Source organism: Penicillium psychrosexuale (genome assembly GCF_028828465.1).
Source record: "Penicillium psychrosexuale strain IBT 29551 chromosome Unknown utg000002l, whole genome shotgun sequence".
Taxonomy (NCBI): Eukaryota; Fungi; Ascomycota; class Eurotiomycetes; order Eurotiales; family Aspergillaceae; genus Penicillium; species Penicillium psychrosexuale.
The window spans coordinates 1,115,116-1,133,283 of record NW_026643187.1 but is presented as its reverse complement, the minus strand read 5'-3'; the positions used below and the strand labels follow the sequence as shown (position 1 = coordinate 1,133,283).

At 47.8% G+C, this 18,168-nt stretch overlaps 4 protein-coding genes across 4 annotated transcripts; 1 reads left to right on the top strand and 3 right to left on the bottom strand.

The window, feature by feature from the left end:
- Nucleotides 1–5,247: 5,247 nt before the first annotated feature.
- On the top strand, nt 5,248–7,644 carry N7518_001565 (putative nuclear localization protein; the record flags this gene model as incomplete). The annotated part of the gene is made up of 3 exons (XM_057182493.1): nt 5,248–5,314; nt 5,510–5,623; nt 5,765–7,644. 3 exons carry the CDS (start codon nt 5,248–5,250, stop codon nt 7,642–7,644), a joined length of 2,061 nt encoding a protein of 686 aa, XP_057043943.1.
- Nucleotides 7,645–10,677: 3,033 nt separating this feature from the next.
- Nucleotides 10,678–12,176, bottom strand: N7518_001564 (uncharacterized protein; the record flags this gene model as incomplete). Its single annotated transcript, XM_057182492.1, has 2 exons — nt 10,678–11,886; nt 11,952–12,176. The coding sequence occupies 2 exons, from the start codon at nt 12,174–12,176 to the stop codon at nt 10,678–10,680; spliced, it is 1,434 nt and encodes a 477-aa protein (XP_057043942.1).
- Nucleotides 12,177–13,524: 1,348 nt separating this feature from the next.
- Nucleotides 13,525–14,740, bottom strand: N7518_001563 (phosphoglycerate mutase family protein; the record flags this gene model as incomplete). The annotated part of the gene is made up of 3 exons (XM_057182491.1): nt 13,525–14,244; nt 14,309–14,527; nt 14,609–14,740. 3 exons carry the CDS (start codon nt 14,738–14,740, stop codon nt 13,525–13,527), a joined length of 1,071 nt encoding a protein of 356 aa, XP_057043941.1.
- Nucleotides 14,741–15,669: 929 nt separating this feature from the next.
- On the bottom strand, nt 15,670–17,874 carry N7518_001562 (homeobox domain-containing protein; the record flags this gene model as incomplete). Its single annotated transcript, XM_057182490.1, has 2 exons — nt 15,670–17,487; nt 17,545–17,874. The coding sequence occupies 2 exons, from the start codon at nt 17,872–17,874 to the stop codon at nt 15,670–15,672; spliced, it is 2,148 nt and encodes a 715-aa protein (XP_057043940.1).
- Nucleotides 17,875–18,168: the final 294 nt, after the last annotated feature.

Genomic DNA, 18,168 nt, shown 5'->3' with positions numbered 1-18,168 from the left:
ATGGTGGTCTTTTTAGAGATCTTCTCCCTATTCTTGAGTTTTTTTAGGTATTATACAGCAAAAAAAGGACGGGGAAATGCTTAATTTACGATATGGACTCTTCTGTGTATGTTGTTTGTAGCCTTTGGGTTTGAATTGACAGCTCAGGAGGCTCTTCTTACGCTCCAGCCGTTCTGCGGAAGTCTGTCGGCTACCATTCTATTACAACTGCCCACTCGAACCTCAAGCTAATTTTTTCGGTCTGTGCGCTGTTTCGGGCATATTTCTGACACGCTCATTGCAAACTGACAACTGTACAATATACGAGTACTATTATTGTCGTCGATGGAGCATCTCGGGATAGACTTTTACCCTACTCTGTACCGTGGTTCGGATCCGGATCCGGCCCGGTTGTCCTACCAGCATCTCTGGGTCTCTCTTTCCTTCCTTCCACTCTTTCCTTCTTTCTTTCTTTCTTTCTTTCTTTCTTGAAACAAGGCAAGCGCTCCTTGGACATAGAAGACATTGTACTACAATGACATTGACTCCTACCATATCGACCTGGCTGTTTCAGGATGTGTAGGTCTCCACCTTTTTTCTCTCCCTCCAGTTCTTATTCAGGCGTCATGGATGAGTTCGATTATGAAACGTTTTCCTTGGAAGGCTTCATTGAGCCATTCTTGCAGGCGAAGGAAAGCACAACCGTCTTCCCGAGTGTCGCATTTGCTAGTGATGCTATCCCCGGGAAACATTGGGTAGTTCAGGTCTCTGGAATACATGCTTCTTCTTGGTTCTCTATGACAACCGTATTCGATACACTCCTGCTCGAAACACAAACTGTACTTACATATTGCAAAGACAGTCCTAATGTGCTTACTAGTAGATCCAACATCCACGATGTAGTTACACGCAAACTCTTACTAAACTAATCGTGTAACTAACTCCCTCAGACACTGCACGCCCAGTAGGAACTCCTGCACCACACCGGATGGGTCTTCCAAACACCCCTCTTCTAGGATTAGCGGGTTTCATACCCTGCGGATCTTACTCGATCTCCGAGTCACGAGTTCTCTACGCCGAGCACTTCCGGCTAGTACTGGTGTTATTGCAGCCTAAAAGAAATAGCAAATCTAATTCATGCTAATGCATGCTAATGCATGTACGCGACCGGGCTTTGAAAATGTGCTTATCAATTCCCTAGTAAGGTCTCATCTCCGGGTATCTAGCATACGAATGCAACTAGGCTAGTTGCTAGGCTTACTAGAATATACACCGTACAACAGAAGGGATATCTCAGACGATGAATATCGCTATAAGCGCCGTTGAATTAAATATTCGTCACATACTACGGAGTAGTGGGTCAAACTTAACCTAGCCCAAAATCGCTGTGCCAACAGTATCTTACCAAGTCCATGAGCGCAGCCTCTCGGAGTAACATGGTACTTCCAGTCTTCATTGTTACATCCAAACGCCACTAGGAGAACCTTCCTTATTTTCGGGATTGGGATCAGGCCCGCACTATATTATGGATCTGCGCGCTATGATATACAGGATGAATCAAGCACTGCTATGTATTCTCATGTACAAACGTAGTTGCCTGTCTCAAGCCAAATCTACGATTGTGAGTCAAACTAGTCTGTATAGTGCTAGAAGAGCTGGGAGCTGTGATAGATTTAAAGCTAGGATATAGCCACTTGAGATGCGGGTCTGTGCAACGCGTGGCCCCGGAGGCGCAACTCTCAGGGCAACGTCAAGCATGCTCATTATATTAAATAGGAAACTGTGACTCCCAATTTCTCCCTTGCTTGTGACGCGTGGGTATATACAGCTTACACGTGCTTTTGCTACCGGCATATGCCTGTTTTCTACGCAGATCATAGATGGTGGTTCCTAGAATTACTGTACTCAGAATAATGATAGGATAGGGACATGATATGTGTACGCTTCTGTCTCATCGACGGTTGTAAGCTACCAGAATCCAACTCTTGGCCAGAGCTATTCTTGTCCTTTGTTGTTTTAGTAGAGACAAATTCGGTTCTGATATTGTATCAAGGGAGGAACATTCTGAACTCGCTCTCGCTCGGAGATTGAGTCAAAATGCAATAGGCTGGAGATGCGATTGGATATGTCTACTTTGTCATTCTTAATGCCTTCTTGTCCTAATGAATGACGTTCTCCTCCGCGTATCTGTATCAATCAACTGCTCCGCATGTGTTCACTGCATGTCTCTGGGAATGTAGGGATGGAAGTGGGGGTTTATCAAGGGTAGATATTGGATGTCACCAGGAGGTGGCGGTATCGCGATCGTCGTTGGCTATCTTTGAATGTTTTCTGGCGATGAGATTGATAGGGTCTTATTATCTGATGTACGTATCTGTCGATGGCGTTAAGAGCAAGTACATAACCCAATAGATCTGCGTAACAAAGAACAGACACGCCACTCGGCGCGAGTCGATGGTTCATGAAGTTAATGCTAATCCATTGTTCAAGGTGGTAGTTAACAAAGCATGTTGCATCCGGGCCATGGATCGACTAGGTCCGTTAGCTAAAGGACCCAGGTGGCTCAAGGTCTAAATTGAGCGTCCATGATGGAGAGATTCAGTCTTTCCTAATTAGAGCTGCAAGGTCACCTTGTGCTCTTAGGCCCAGCACAGATCTAGTCATTGTGTGACGGGGAAGAAAAGCCGGCGCCGAGCGTGGATAACTGCAGCTCTGCAAGACCGGGCTGCTGTGAGACCTGGGACAGCGTTCATATATCTGGGCTTTTTCCATTTTCAACCTTGTATGTTCGCGATATACTTCATAGTGTAGTCCGACTGTCGCGACGGGCGTTACTGTGTGACGATACTACATCTTGCTCTACCTCGTACAGCCGCCTCCGAGTATATGGGCGAAAACCTACTCCGATTTGGGGCGATACTATTGACATAGACGGTGTGCACGATGGATGATTTGGAGATTGTGCTGATTAGAGCCGTTTCGAGCTAGCTTCTCTTTCTTAGTCGCGCATGGGCCGTTCGTTGATCGACTAATTAGGGAGTTCCCGCTCAAATGACCCTGCCCGTTCAATCTACAGCGCCTTCTGCAGGTCATCCGCTCATCCTCTGACGAATTAAATGCCTCAACTGGGCTGTGAAAACACCGACACCCAACACGAGGCTTTTATTTATATTGCAATCACGACCGTTCGCTCCCCGTTATAACCCATATATCATAGGCTTTCTAGCCCATTACTATAATGCGAGCATCTCCCATCCCCGGAACCATGAGCACGTATCCTTTGGGTAATTTTTGAATCAAGCATTCCTGAGCTAAATCAAGTCTCTCGCACGAGCATACCCCGCCCATTATCCGTAAAGCACTAGGTCTAACTAGTCGATAGTTAGCTCCTGTTAGGCTGACAAGATGCGGCCTGAGCACACTCCTCTCGCCTTCTTCCTACTTTTATTTAATGGCCCCTCACTATTGCCTTCTCCGGTTATCGCCCGGCTTGTTGAATGTCGGCATAAAACAAGAACTACATTTTGAGTCTAGACGACCAAGACGATTTGAGTATCAGGTGGCTTATTTTGTATTTCTAGTTCGTGCTTGACCCGATATAATCCGACCGCGCATATTGATTGCTTTGCTTCGGATTGGACCTTGAGATCCTGTTTACTACACTAGTGGGCATGGCTGAGAAACACGCATATACGCAAGAATCATCGATAATTTCGTCTCTTTTCTGTGGAGCCAATTGTCTGTGAGCTTTGTCCGATTTTCATCACTCTTCGTTTCCACGTCTTACTTCTTTCGTCTATAAATTTGACCCCCGGTAGCTGTTTAAGACACGTCAAGTTACACAATACACGATCCAGACTGAATAGATGTGATTATAGCTCTATCTAAGGTCTACCATAGTGCCTAGACTCTGTCCCATGTTGTGATAGACCTTGCTCGAAATCAAAATAGGAAAAAGGCCATTCAGGTACACCTAAACAAAGTTATTTGTAATTTTATACCCTCTCCCATGGTCTATACTCGAAATCTTTAGCATCCAACGATCGGCAACAATATATTAAGACTGTGATTATGAATACAAGGACAATACCAATACTTTAGATGTGATTGACCTCGTGATTGGCTCCAATGCGGACATCTTCTGTACCTAGTTAGGAATCCAAACCCAAAGAGCGTTGTACTCCTGTGCTACTGTTGCACCTTGTTTTATTTTTATTTATTTTTAATTCGTTATTCATTTCTCTATTTTGCCCCTTCCTGCATACGTCTCGATGCTATTGCCCAAAAGACGCAGGGTCCTTCTCCGTGTTTCTCAACTCCCATATCGAGGATTCGATCGCTGTGCTACCTCGGAAAATCGTCCTGGATTATGTAGGAGGCAAAGGAGTCAGGGAGAAGGAAAGCTACATTTTTCTATGCTTCTGCTGTAGCTGAGTGCTACCGTCTATGATCTCATTAGTCTCTTATCGACCCTATTCGTATATTGGCGCCGTACCCGCGACGCCCAGAAGATCACAAAAAGGTCCCCATTCCCTCCGGCCTCGTTCAGATCTGATCCTTTTTATCGTAGCCAATATCCGGTCAATATCCGATCAATCTATCACCCGGGGAGAAAATTACTAATCTCCAACATTATCGTGTGTATCTTTTACTTGTTTCGGAGCTCTCTAGGACAAACGACTTGGCCTAGCCTCTACCAAGCCCAAAACAGATTCAACCTGCAGGAATTAGCCCAGCTTTTGTCTGATTCGGCGCCACTTTCTTAGCAGCAGACTTGTGAGTCCTAATTGTTTCTGCTCGTGACCAATCACCAGACGATCGTTTTCTTCTGATTTTTTTCTTTTTTTCCCTATTTCCTGTTGCCCCTGCAAGACTTAAGTTCTCCCCGATAGAGACATAATAGAAAGAGATCAAAATCTTGATTTGCGCAAGATTATATCCCATTATTAACAAGTTGATGTCCTCTTGGTTGCAGAACACCTGAACACTCAGGCTCCCATCTTCACCGCCTCGATCCCCTTCCCCTCTCAAACCCAAGTTCATCCGAGATCCTACCTAGAAGGCAGCTCCTTGACGACTTGACCTAATTCGATCTACCTTAGAGGTCCGAAAGTCTTGCATGAGCATCTTCTGCTCTCTTGCGCCACTTTCCATTCCTCCTCTGCCCGGATACCTTACGCGTTTACTTGACGCGCCATCTTGCGACGGGCGCTCTAACCGTCCGACCTTTGACCCGCTATGTATGGCACTTCTCACTCCTTATCTGCAATGAATGGTTTAGATGTCATTGATGGCCCCTCGGGGACCATCGATCCCGCGAACTTAAGCAACCCCGGTATGTGTCTTATCGCATTTCTTGTCTTGGCCTCGTGCCGTTCATTTCCTATTTCGTCCTCAATCACAAATTCTTGCGCGCGTTCTGTTTTCTATCGATGGGACTACTTGCTGGAATGAATCATATTTTCCTACTCATTGACTCGTCTCTTTGTGTATCCCTTCCCCGTCACTGCTTTCAAACTGATACTCCTAGTCTCTGTTGCCCTACCAGCACATTCCCATGCAATAGCAAGCCCCCGTGGTGTCAAGCGTAGTCGCACTCCAGACCACATGGGAAATGGACATGTCGAAAGGGATCAGGACGATGGTACGTTGGCAGCGGGAAGGCATTGTCAATAGGTTCCATCCAAAACTGTGCTATATTCCCACCAGCGCTTGCACTTTGCCTAATCACAGCTTGCGTACCTCAATATATGCTAACATTGTCTGTTTTTTCAGAGGAACAAAGTCGCCGCAAGCGCGGGCGTCCCCCAAAAGACGCCTCGGCCAAGCTCTAGTGAACAGCACATCGCAAACACGCCTATTCAAACTCCCCAAATGCAAGCACGCCCACTGTCGCAAGCCACCGCCGGGTCGCCGTCTCTGGCATCACCGGACAGCAAGAGTACACCAACGAAATCCCTAGTCAAAGCGCTCCCTACTGTGAGAGATCACACATCAGACCAGCTCAATGAAGAAGGTGATGAGTACATCCCTAAAGAGTTTGATGAAGCAGGAGAGACCAAGGCAGATCCTATGGGATATCCGCAGGGTGGCCGCGAGTATAAATGCCGGACATTCCGTGTTCCCCTCCGGGGCAACAAACTATTCATGCTTGCGACCGAGTGCGCGAGGGTATTGAATTATCGTGATTCGTATCTTTTGTTCAACAAGAACCGATCGTTGCATAAAATCATTGCTTCCCAAATCGAGAAAGACGATCTTATCCAGCAAGATATCTTGCCATATTCCTATCGGTCCCGCCAAATCGCTATTGTCTCTGCCAGATCCATGTTCCGACAGTTCGGGAGCCGGGTGATTGTGAATGGCCGTCGGGTTCGAGATGACTACTGGGAGACCAAAGCTAGAAAGCAGGGCTTCACGGAGGATGACCTCGCGGGTGAGAAACGTCCTGGTGCGGCTAAGGCTCGCGATGGTTCCGTCTCAGAGCCAGCTACAAACCTGTTGCCGGCGCTGCCTCATAACGATGTTGTCTACAGTAATGCCATCGAGCCATTGCCGCACGGGCTCTCGCTGGATACTTCTGAATCTTCGATTCCACTGCCTATGATCCATATGTCGACGACGGATGACCCCCGGCTGCGAGATTACACAGTCATGCCTCGTGCACGCCAGGAAATGACCGGGCAACCCTACCACGACCGCACGCAAACAAGCTCGGCAGCAGACCTCATGAATCAAGCCCAACACACGTCTGATTTCAACAAAATGTTGAGCATTCAGCGCAGTTTCCGCCAAAAAGGCTTGGATGAATTTTACTCCAAGCCCCGCGAGGCCCCGGTCTCGGAGGCCCAGTCTAATACCGCTCTTGAATCGGGTTTGTCTGTGTCACAGCCAGTTCAGGTATCACAGATTCCCTCGGCCGGGATGCCGAATCCCGCTCATACGCAGCATATGCTCCCTCAGCAGGTTCCCATGCAGTCTAATCCAATGATGGGTGGACAACCAAACTACCCCCAGCAGGCTCACCCACAGTCCGTTGGACAGTCTCCCCTGAGAATCCCACCAAACATGCAGCCCAATCTCATGCAACAGCGGCCCAATCCATCTATGGGTGGCGGTATGGGTCAGCCTCCTCCATACGGATATTCACCGCAACAACAGCAGATTTGGGGGCAGCCACCTCCACAGCCACAGCCCTCCCCGTTGCCGTCTTCAGGTCACCAGGGCGTTGGAATGTCTCAGTATGGTCAACAAATGTCTGCTCCGCAACAAAGCCCATCTCCCCTCGGGCATCATCCGCAGCAGCAACATCACCACCAGTCTCCTCGCAATCAACAGCGACAATCAATACCTCAGATGCCTCAGCAATATCCCCAAATGCAACACCCCCAGGTGGCACAGGCTCAGGGTATGCAGGGCATGGGAGGATATCCGGGAGTCAACCCGACCGGTTATCCGGGCATGGCACGAGCCATGTATCCACCCAACCAGGCTCATGGTGGCCAACCCTTCATGGGCGGAAACCCTCAACAGGCAAATCTTGCAATGAACATGGCAGGCAATGGTATGCCTGGGTGGCCTAGCGGACCCGGTGGCCCGATGCAACCAGGACAACCTCAACCGGGCCAGTCTGGCAGCCCCTTAGGGGGTGGGTGGTCGTACTAGCTCGCGACGGCTGACGTTATCTAGATGGGCGTTTTACTTCTTACCAGCTTACACTATCATCTGAGGCTCGATTTTTTTTCTCTACTTTCATCACATGGTTTCATTCATACCTGAAATATTCTCCTATTCCAATGTTCCACTGCATTCTTCACTGCATTCCATGGTGAAGGATGTTCGGTTAATGTTAATCTGGGCCAACCTTCCTATACCCTTTGTTGAGTTGTTCTTGGTCGAGGTACCTGTTCCTTTGTTTACTTATTCTTGTCTTCTTCTTGTTTTCTTGGTATGCCTTTACTGGCGTTGGGTCCTTATGCTCGGCGTTTATTCTACCCTTTTGGACAGAGTGTTACAGGATTATGAGTATGTATGTTTTCGTTCTATTACTTATACATGAATAGAGGGTGAATCACTGTGGACGGTCTAGTTTTCTTTTGCCTTGGGCGAGATGTCTGATGGTCGCTTAGCTGTTCAAAGAAGTGTGATCCTTGTTCGCTTGTATCTGCTTTCCCTGTGTATTTGAGTTCTATCCTTGTTTAAACCCAGGTTTTCTCGCCTACATATGTATCAATGTTTTATGGCCTCATTCTTATTTTTGCGATTACATACATGTAACTGTCAGATGACAGTTTCTCTTCTCTACTTGGTTCCTTCTACTCTCCGTACTTTATTTTTCTTCTGGTGATTCCAGTTGATATGGTATTTCAACCCTACCCTTTCTTTCTCCATTAATACCTGGCTTTGACTGGTTTCATATTGGTCGCGACTGTTCTTGTAGTTGCGAAGTGGATGGCCATACATATCAATGATTATTCGCTGCAGCCGCTATCCTAGTTTTTATCCTCTGTTCTAGTTGGTTGAGCTAATACAGCATGTAAAAATATAAATTATTTTTCTCTGTCCATTGTCTTATAATAGCGCGAAAAGGTATGGAAGCATAAAAAAATACAAAAAGAAACGTCCCCGGGAAGGCTTGAACTTCCAACCTCCCGATTAACAGTCGGACGCGCTAACCAATTGCGCCACGGAGACTTGTTTCATGAAAGAGACATGAGACATTGGATATATAAAAAGAACATGCTTGTCGTACACAGCAAGCAGCCCTAATATCACAGTATATTATCATGCACATATTAATCCAAATTCCTTTGTCCAACAGCGATCAAGTAATTCGAAGATGTCATCAAATATATATCTCTTCATTTCCCAGCTGAAACACCAAAATAAAGGGTATATTTTAATTTGAGATGTCATTATTTTGGCGAAGATATATATATGTCACAGCGCTACTTCGTCCGACCACGCCTCGAACTTGTTCGCTTTAGCCACCAGTTGCTACATAGATAAACACAGAATAAACATAGCAAACACCACAAATGGAGATGACATATCCCCACAGCACGACAGGAAACAGCCATCGAGAGTCTCGAACTCTACAATCAACTAGACATCCATCAGACATACACACTTCCCGGAGTCACAAGATTAACCTAGGCCTGCGAACTTCAAATCCAGTGCCACCCAATCTTACAACCCGGACATTTACTCACATATAATAAACCCAAGGATCACATCTGCGCTGGGTTGCTTATCATCACGACGACGTAAACCATAAAATCCAATCCCGTCCAAACCAGAACAACCCACGAATTGGCATTATAGATATCCATTGTTATCTGAAGGGAATAAGATCTACATATACATGTCAAGTATTTTATGAAAAACAGTAATGTAAACACCATGGATCGACCGGCTAGATAGCTGTTTTCGTACACACACTTTAACATCAACTAAGCATCTCCACCCCCAAACACCGATGCCTCCAAACGTCTGGAGCTATACCTGTCCCAATAAAGAGTAGAGTGATACATAACTGGTCTATTCAGCCCATGAAGCGAGATAACCTGTCGTCAGAATATAGCCATGGACCACGTAGTAGTCACAATTAGTTCCTGTCTTTGATATGAATAGACCTCGCCAACATCAAGTAGTAGTTCCTCTTACTTCTCAAATATGACCGAGATACTAGGGACTACATATAGCTCGTTTTATTGTCGGCCAAATAAATGATGCACTAGATAAAGAAGGGCTATGTATGTACGATACACCCATGGATACAATTGAGCAGTACAATAAATAAAGTTCGACGACTGAGTTTAAACCAACCTCACCCTATCTGACTAGAACCCCCAAAAAATTAACCCCAAAAAAACAAGACAGAAGCAAGAATATCCCCTTGCAAATGAGATAACTGGATTTGATTCAAAATCAAAAAACAAACGTCCCCGGGAAGGCTTGAACTTCCAACCTCCCGATTAACAGTCGGACGCGCTAACCAATTGCGCCACGGAGACTTATTTGATGAAGAGCGACCGACTTTTATGCTATATGAACCAAAGCTAAGGGACCAGGGTTGGGAGTTTCAATATTATCCTAGTAGCCACAAGGGAGAAGGACAAAAACGAAGAAAAGACGAAACGACGTGAAACCATGAAAACCCAAAGATCTTCAGACATTGAAACTGGGGAGATGCGCCCACAAGTGAAAGGGTGTAGAGGCATGCTACTCCGCAAAGCACAAGTCACCAACTAATAATCGAAGCATGGGTGCAAGACTAACTAATTTACTAACTAACTCAGAGGTTGACTAGCTTCTCCCAATTTTACAATATACTACGATACCGCATACCCAGCAATCAGCCTAGGAAAGGAAAAGAATCACTCTAGAAAAAGGAAGGAAAAAAAGAAATCGTAAATTACATTTGCTACGCCTGGAGGTCAAGACGACCAGACGCAGAATCGACAAATAATCTTACATACCTCTCCTGGAGATTGAAACAACCAGGCAGAGAAGAATGGACAGCAGTTACTCACCGGGTAGACACCCCAGCAAGGGAAAACACTAAGCGAGGTCTACCCGGCAGTAAGCCCAGGCACCAGAAACCAGAACAGCAGTTACAAATCATGATGTCCCCCACCCCCCCCCCCCGGTCCCGTGACCTCTTTGTTCTGTAAATCCGACTCCCAATGTATCCGACTAATAGTCGATGGTGATGACTGGGGGAGTCGGTATGTAAGAATGCGGACATGGAGGCAATCCCTGGAAACGACGGTTGTTATTCGTCATCGCCATCCAGGCTATAAGATCAACCCAGTCCTGGCCACGGGTGGACCAGAGTGCTTGTCGGACTTCCGAGAATCCACGAGTGGTGTATTGGCCGGTCATGGCGTAGCCACATCCAGAAATATGAAGCCAGTTGAGGTTAGGGGGAGGAAGCAATCGAGAAGATTGGAAAACATCAAAAACCTCAGACCAGGTACCGGTCAGGAGCTTAACATCGATCAATTCAACGCGAAGCAGCGTACTCCGAGCTTCTATGAAAATCTGATGGAGGGTCTCGGGCTTGACCTGCACACCTTCGAGCCGGAGGCTTCTAAGTTGAGAGAAACTCCCTGCTTGCAGATCGGATAGATCAAGCCAGCTATAAGCATTCAAGCTGAGGACTTGGATCCGTTTTGCGTGAGATGTGAGTAGGACGAGATACGGGGTAAATTGCCCGATTAGAAACCCGGCCTCGATTAATGAGCGAGGCCGTCTCGGGGTTGCCCTGACACCAAGACCGGTGCTGTCATTGATGATGATGTGTAGCTCTTCGATTCTGGCACAAATTTCGGCGAAACTCTTGGAGTATGTGTACGTCGTTAAGAAACGAGCAAATTCCACCGTAGTTGGCAGAGACAAATGAAGGCATCTCAGTCTCGGGACAGGTATAAAGCGCAAAGTATGCACAAAAGAATTTGTCAGCTTGGCAAGCATATCCGGCATGAGCAGTGCTGATGGGCTGAATGAGTCCACCAAGGGGGGTGCTTGCAACCGGAATGTTTGAACGTTCTTGAAACGACTCATCAGGAGCGGAAGAATTCCTTCTGCCAGATCCTCGATGTACTGATCATAACCCAGTCCGGGCAGCCATATTCCCAAGAGACCAAAGTGCACGTCGCGTACGTAAAGGGCGTATGGACTTTGAGAAATCATTAGGATTTTGTCAAGGGGTCGAACAGTAGAGCATCCGATCATGGCCTGGATCCTTCGGAAAAGGAGAGGAGTTGCAACGAAGTTCCAGGCCCGGTTCACCAGTCTGAAAGTCGAAAGAGTCTCCTTGGTCGCCGGGTTGTCGAAGACATCCCCATAAATGAAGTCGTATTCCTCAAACGTGGGAGGACTTTCAAGTACGGCATAAAAGATCTGAGACAAAGTTAGCTGGCTGAAGAGACCTAAGCTGCATTGGCTTGGCTCAATGGGTTACTTACCATTTCCAAAATTTCAGGTGGGAGCGATGACTCTCGTCCCAGATTAGGCTGTGCGTCATCACGAGGAGTCGGCGAAGGATAGATGTCAGTAGGAGCATCACTTAGAGCCTGCTGAGTGGGCGACCCGTTCAAGGCCACCACAGCCAGCGAATCCGAGGGCGACGTGGTCAAGGTCACGGCAGACAGCTGCGACACGGGCGGGTTTTGAGCCTGCGATGGATCCATTGCTGTAATTGAACCCGCAAAGATAGGAACAATACAACAAGTGTCAGAATTCACAACAAGTGCACAATAGATGCTTCACAGAGACGAAACAAGGATTGCTTGATGGATACAAGCTTGTTATGGTAGATTGAAAGGGAAGAAAGGGAAGAAAGGTGCTGATGTACCAGCCTTGTGATGGCTGCCATCCTTTCAATTGTGGGAAACGACATCATAAACGCGCGGTGATGAGGAGATATAGTGGTGAAGTATATCAACGTCGAAAGAGTATGGGAGGTATAGTACTAGCATGATATATAGCGACTTTCGAGCAACCTAGGGCTATACCGTATGTTAAAAACTCTAAAAGATGACTAATCACGGTAAGGCGCATATGTGGAGAAAGAACCTTTGAAGCTTCCGGAGCCTCATAAAATTCCAAGCCTCTATTATACGTTACTTAGACGTTACTTGGCCGTTACTTGGCCGTTACTTAGGCGTTACTTAGACGTTGCTTAAGTAGACGTTACTTACGCGTTAACTACATATTACTTGCACGTTACTTGCACGTTACTTAGGCATTACTTTAGACGTCAGTTACCTAACTATACATCACTTACGCGTTACTTAGCCGTTACTTACACATTACTTACACATTACTTGCACATTACTTGCACGTTACTTAGCCGTTACTTGCACATTACTTAGCCGTTACTTATACGTTACTTGCACGTTATTTGTACGTTACTCACACGTTACTCATAGGTCAATAGTAAGGGGGGTGGTAATGAAGTACCATCTATGATCTGGTTCACACTCTATAAAATCGATTGCATTAAAACTTGCTCATAAAGCCATCCCTATTGATCTTTGTCCACAATCAAGTCTCCGTGGCGCAATTGGTTAGCGCGTCCGACTGTTAATCGGGAGGTTGGAAGTTCAAGCCTTCCCGGGGACGTTTCTTTTTGTTAAAAGTCCTTTTTTGCTTAGCATCTAACCTATCATGTTGTGTGTGATATTACACCTTTTTTTCACCGCACAAGCGGCAGCACGAATAGAGGAGAGGGGGCGACATCTAAAATATCAATAAGAGAATAAAAAGAGATCAAAAAGATATGATTCAAGGCCCTCAAAGTAGATTGTCCGAAAGATACTATAGAGAAAGGAATCTTGAATATTACATACGGGTTTGGGTATCCTTTGTACCATCTTAAGCCTATGGACCAGATTATCGAACCACGCCGTCAACGTTGGAAGGAGTCCTAAGCAGCCCGTTATTTGTAACAAATACCATCACAAAATGCTTCGCTGGTACATCGGGTCTGTACAAGCAAAACCATTAAACACACCCAACCCAGCCAAGAAAGCCACTCTAAAACCCAGTAGCCAAAGCCGTCGTAACAGGCACCGCACTGGAAGGACAAACACAAGCCGTAACCGACGTAACCGGCGGCTCCGTACAATGCGGACTCACCTCCCAAGGCACAGAGGTAGTCGACGCCTTACCGCGAACCTTCTCAGCCTTGACCAACACAGGAATAACAGCACCGGTATTCAGCTTGAAAGTCCGGTGCCCAATAACCCTCAGAATCGAGGCGATTTCACCCGAATGCGACGTAATCGACACAAACGCCTTCGACTTGGGCGAACCGGAGAACACTTCACCTAGGACCTGGGCGCTCCGGATATCCTGCGCACCGCTCGACTCGGCCGTCACGCCGTTCCACAGCTCGTCCTCCTCGCTGAACCCGCGCTCAATGGACCAGTGCGGGAATAGCTTGTGGATGTAGCTGCGACTGCGGCGGTGGTCGCAGGTGTGGATGCTGATCCCTTCGCGCAAGAGCTCCTTGATGGTAGGCTTGAAGGGCGCGCTGTGTCTGGGCAGGTCCAGGCCCGTGAAGGTTAGATTGGCGGTTTGCAGGGTGCGTGTCAGCGGGCTGACGTAGTATTGGTCTGGGGTGTGGATTCGTTGTTCATCGATCTCCTTTTGCCAGAACTCGTTTGCTTTGAGCGCTTGCGAGATGCCGTCGGGTGTGAGGGTGGCGTCTGCCCAGCTTGCTGTGCTGTTGCCGCTGAGCTCGGACCAGTAGCACTGAATGGAGGTGGTTAGATTGGGCCTGGTGTAACGTTAAGGTGGTACATAGGTAGGGACTTACGTTCCACGCTGGCGTTCCGTAATAGGTCTCGGCGGCATTGTGCCATCCTTCGCCATGTCGACCAAGGAACAGAACCTTGTACTCGACGTCCGTGGGGGAATGATCATTCAACGCCGTGACCTGGCGGTAGAAGCGTTCCCATTGGGTTAGAGATTCGTGCTTCTTGTGATTCTTGTCTGCGGGATATGAGCGGGCGATCAGGCCGAAGTTCTCCGCTGTCTGAACATGTCAGCGGACCGAATAATAAGGCGTCGACGAAGAGATTGTTTCTGCTATAATTCGCGGTATTTGTTCACTTACATAGTCAAATGTAGAGGCATCAGTCGAAGCCTCATCTTGCAGGAAGTAGCCTGTGACCGCGGAGTAATTGATAATCGATGCCTGCGCGGCAGCTAGGCCCACAAGGGCTGTGCCGAGGGTGGATAGTCTCATCGGACGGAGATACACGGGTTTCAATTCCAACGTCCAAATATGTACACAAATTTATTCTGGCTCTTGGGATAAGATCGACAAATATGCTCCTTTTATACACAGGTACGAACCTTGAGAGACTGTAGCGCACGTGGTAGTTTAAGGTTACGGTGAGTTCCAGGGGCGCTTTTCCGCGTTCCAAGGTTCCGGACACCACAACCTATGGTCTGGCGCACGTGCTGGATCCATTATTGTACGACATCAGTGTACCTTCGGAGTATATCCCAAAGTACTCGGATGAGCGAGCTACAATATAAAAAGGGCAAGACACCGATTGCTTGGCCTAATAGCCAAGCCCTGACCGTCTGCTGGTTGATCGGGTTTATTTCGGGTAAATGCCAAAATGCAAGAGATCAACCCCTTTTTGATTTGATTGAGAAATATGAGATAGTGTAGATACATAACAAGTGTATATATCGTGGAAAATATCAAAGCCAGATGCTGCCAAAGCCATATGCAAACCCAAGTTCAAATCCAATCCACAAAAACCGATTCCAACAGGAATAAAAAAGAGTAGACAAAGGTAGAAGGTAAAAGAGGTCTCGAAGTTCCCGTGAGGAAGCTCGGCAGGAATTAAAAGGTCCTATCAGACACCAAAATAACAAAAACACTCCTAGGCCAATAAACAACATGCAAGGAATGCTCCAAATATGTAAAAACCCGGTGAATACACCCCAAATAAAGAGACACGAAAAGGAAAATAGTATATAGGAGACATAAAGTGACAGTGCTTCTTCGCGCACGGAGGGTTGGGTATACAACATCTCCCTGAGGGAAAGTGTAGGAAAACGAAGGTGAAGGCAGAAATTTTTGTAGTAGACCAAAAACACCAAAAGTTGTCGCGCATTGCTCATACATCCATGGTAAGGGAAAGATCAATGGACCTTCACTTAGGAAGGGTAGTTACTTGGTGTCGTGTTGTTTGCGAACGTGTAGGCTTTCGGCTTCTGCATCGATGGCAAGTGATGGCCACCATACTGGAGATCGTGCTCTGGGAATTCGTGCATCATGAATTCAGTCCGCTTCCTCTCCGCGAGCTCTGCAGAGCCTGGCATATCGGTATCTTCGATCGAATAGATCAAAGACGGAGATCCAGAGACCGATTCCATTCCAAAGGCCTGCCCGGTATGGTCGGTGGTCGCGTTATAGCCCATGGGCGAGACAGTGGTTGAATGCACCTGGAGACCAGCCGGGTACTCGGGCGAAGATATGGAAGCAGTGTCGGCCCAGCTGCGGGGTGGGATGGGAATCGAGTCACATGTGATATATTCGGGGAAGGAAGAGACGTGAGCCGGAGCTGACATCGGGGGAGCAACATTTTGATAAGGGAAGGGAGAGTAAATATCCATTGGCGTAGCAGGAGGTGATGCCATGTTGACCTGCATTGGTTGAGAAGTAGGGAAGAAGTGGGCTGTGGAGTGGGCCGACATGCAGTAGTTGCTATCCGCGGGGGAGGCAGGCATGAAATGCTGGAGGTCTTGCGGAGTCAAGGGAGTGGGTGGAGCTAGGCTAGTGGTCGAGAGCGAGGGTCGCAGCATCTGCTCGGCCTTTTTGATAGAACCGGAATCCGCAAAAGTGAAATTGAGTGGAGAGCGCTGGGCAGCCGATGCCTTCCTCACGCCTGCATACCGGGAGTTGAGGCTCTGAGTTGACTTGGATTGTCTCATCGAGTTGCCAGCACTGTGGTTAGGCATACGAGCGGTAGGCGAGAGCGAGGACATCGAGGTCGAGTTGGCCAAGGGACGAGTTCCCGAAGTGCCAATGGCAGCGGGGCGAGGGCGCTTGCGGCGTGCGGCGAGATCAAGCTCCTTGCCGGGTTCCTTCCAAATCCCGTCTGCTCGATCGACGGATTGAGACATCCCAGATTGGCCGGTACAGATTCCAATGCCCTCCAGTGAGGCAGTCAGCGCATCAGAAGACTCACGACGTGTGACCGAGATATCTGGTGCCTGCATGGACATTGGATATTGCATGTTGCTGTAGACAAGTTGTTCGTGTCGTGTGTTGCTGTCCTGAGACCACTCTTCCCTGTGAGGGGTTAGGTGGTTCGAGTAGACGTCCAAGTTCTGTTGCATAGAGTGGGGGTGATTTGACATCTCTGCCATTGATTGGTGGCAAGCGGAATATGAGGTCTGCTCTGTGTTGTATCCCATATTCTCATTGTGCCCGCCAGATCCCCAGGAAGGTTCTTCCTTGATACCAGACCAACCTGAAAAGGAAGAGTTTATGTTGGCAAGGTTCCCATGATCACTAGCTGGAGTGGTCGTCTTCGGTGGTGGCATTGAGCCAGGGGACACTGTCTCTTCTTCGTCTTCTTCTTCGGGAACGGACTCATTCTTGCTCCGGGGATTAATCCGGCGACCGAATCGATCCCGGGCAGCACAGGCAGCATTCAGCGCCCTCTGCAGAGATGCGAAAGTTGCTTCTCTTGCCGACTCGCTCTTTGTTTTGTGGTGCTTGGAACGGCTGGATGTAGAATCTGTCTTGGCATGACCGCTGGACGTGGAGGTAGGTGTTTGCTTAGGAGTAGCGGATCTCTCCGACTCCTCCTTCGCAATTGATCCTTTTCGGGATCCCGACAGTTGGTCCAAGGTCTCTGATTTCCGGCGAGCAGCCTCCTCGGCCTCGGCCTTGGCCTTCGTCATCTTTTCAAATTCCTCCTGGCGTTTCTGTTGCTTGGCCTTTGCGCGACGATTCTGAAACCAGTTCTATTCATTCGATTAGCTCTCTGTAGATCAGAAGGTTATAGCCTCTATTTCACATACTGCAACGCGAGGCAGACTCAAGTTTGTCTGAGCCGCCAATTGACGCTTAACGTTGCTGCTTGGTTTCGGATGAGCCTGGAATTGAGCCTCTAGGGTTTCAACTTGTTCCTTGGTCAACCGCGGTCGTGACAGATTTTCGGTATATTCGTCGTAGTCCATAATCGGTTGGTGGTAGTAGTCGATCATCTCCATTGGCGGGTGGTGATACATATAGCCATCCATAGGGTGCATCATCGGCGGAGGGACCATGGACGGGTCGTATGCCATGTGTTGGTCCATTGGGATACCCTGGTGACCCTGGTAGTTCCATGAGGGGTGAATATAGCTCATGATGATCGGAGCAAAGAGTGGGCAAGTATAGGGGAGAAGAAGCCGTGGGGGCGCAAGAGAGATAGAGACGGGAATGGGGCTGCACAAGAGAGTGGCAGGTTCGAGGAATGAGGTCTATATCATGAAGTAGATTCGGATTGGTTCAACCTCTGATGGGAACGGCAGGGACCTTGATTGTAAATGTAAAGAGTGGCAGTACGGGTAGTCCGTCAAGAAAAAGAAATGAGCAGCGGTAGCTTGTGATAATAGTCGATATTAAGGAGAGACTCGGGAATTAGGGACCCAAAAGAGTGT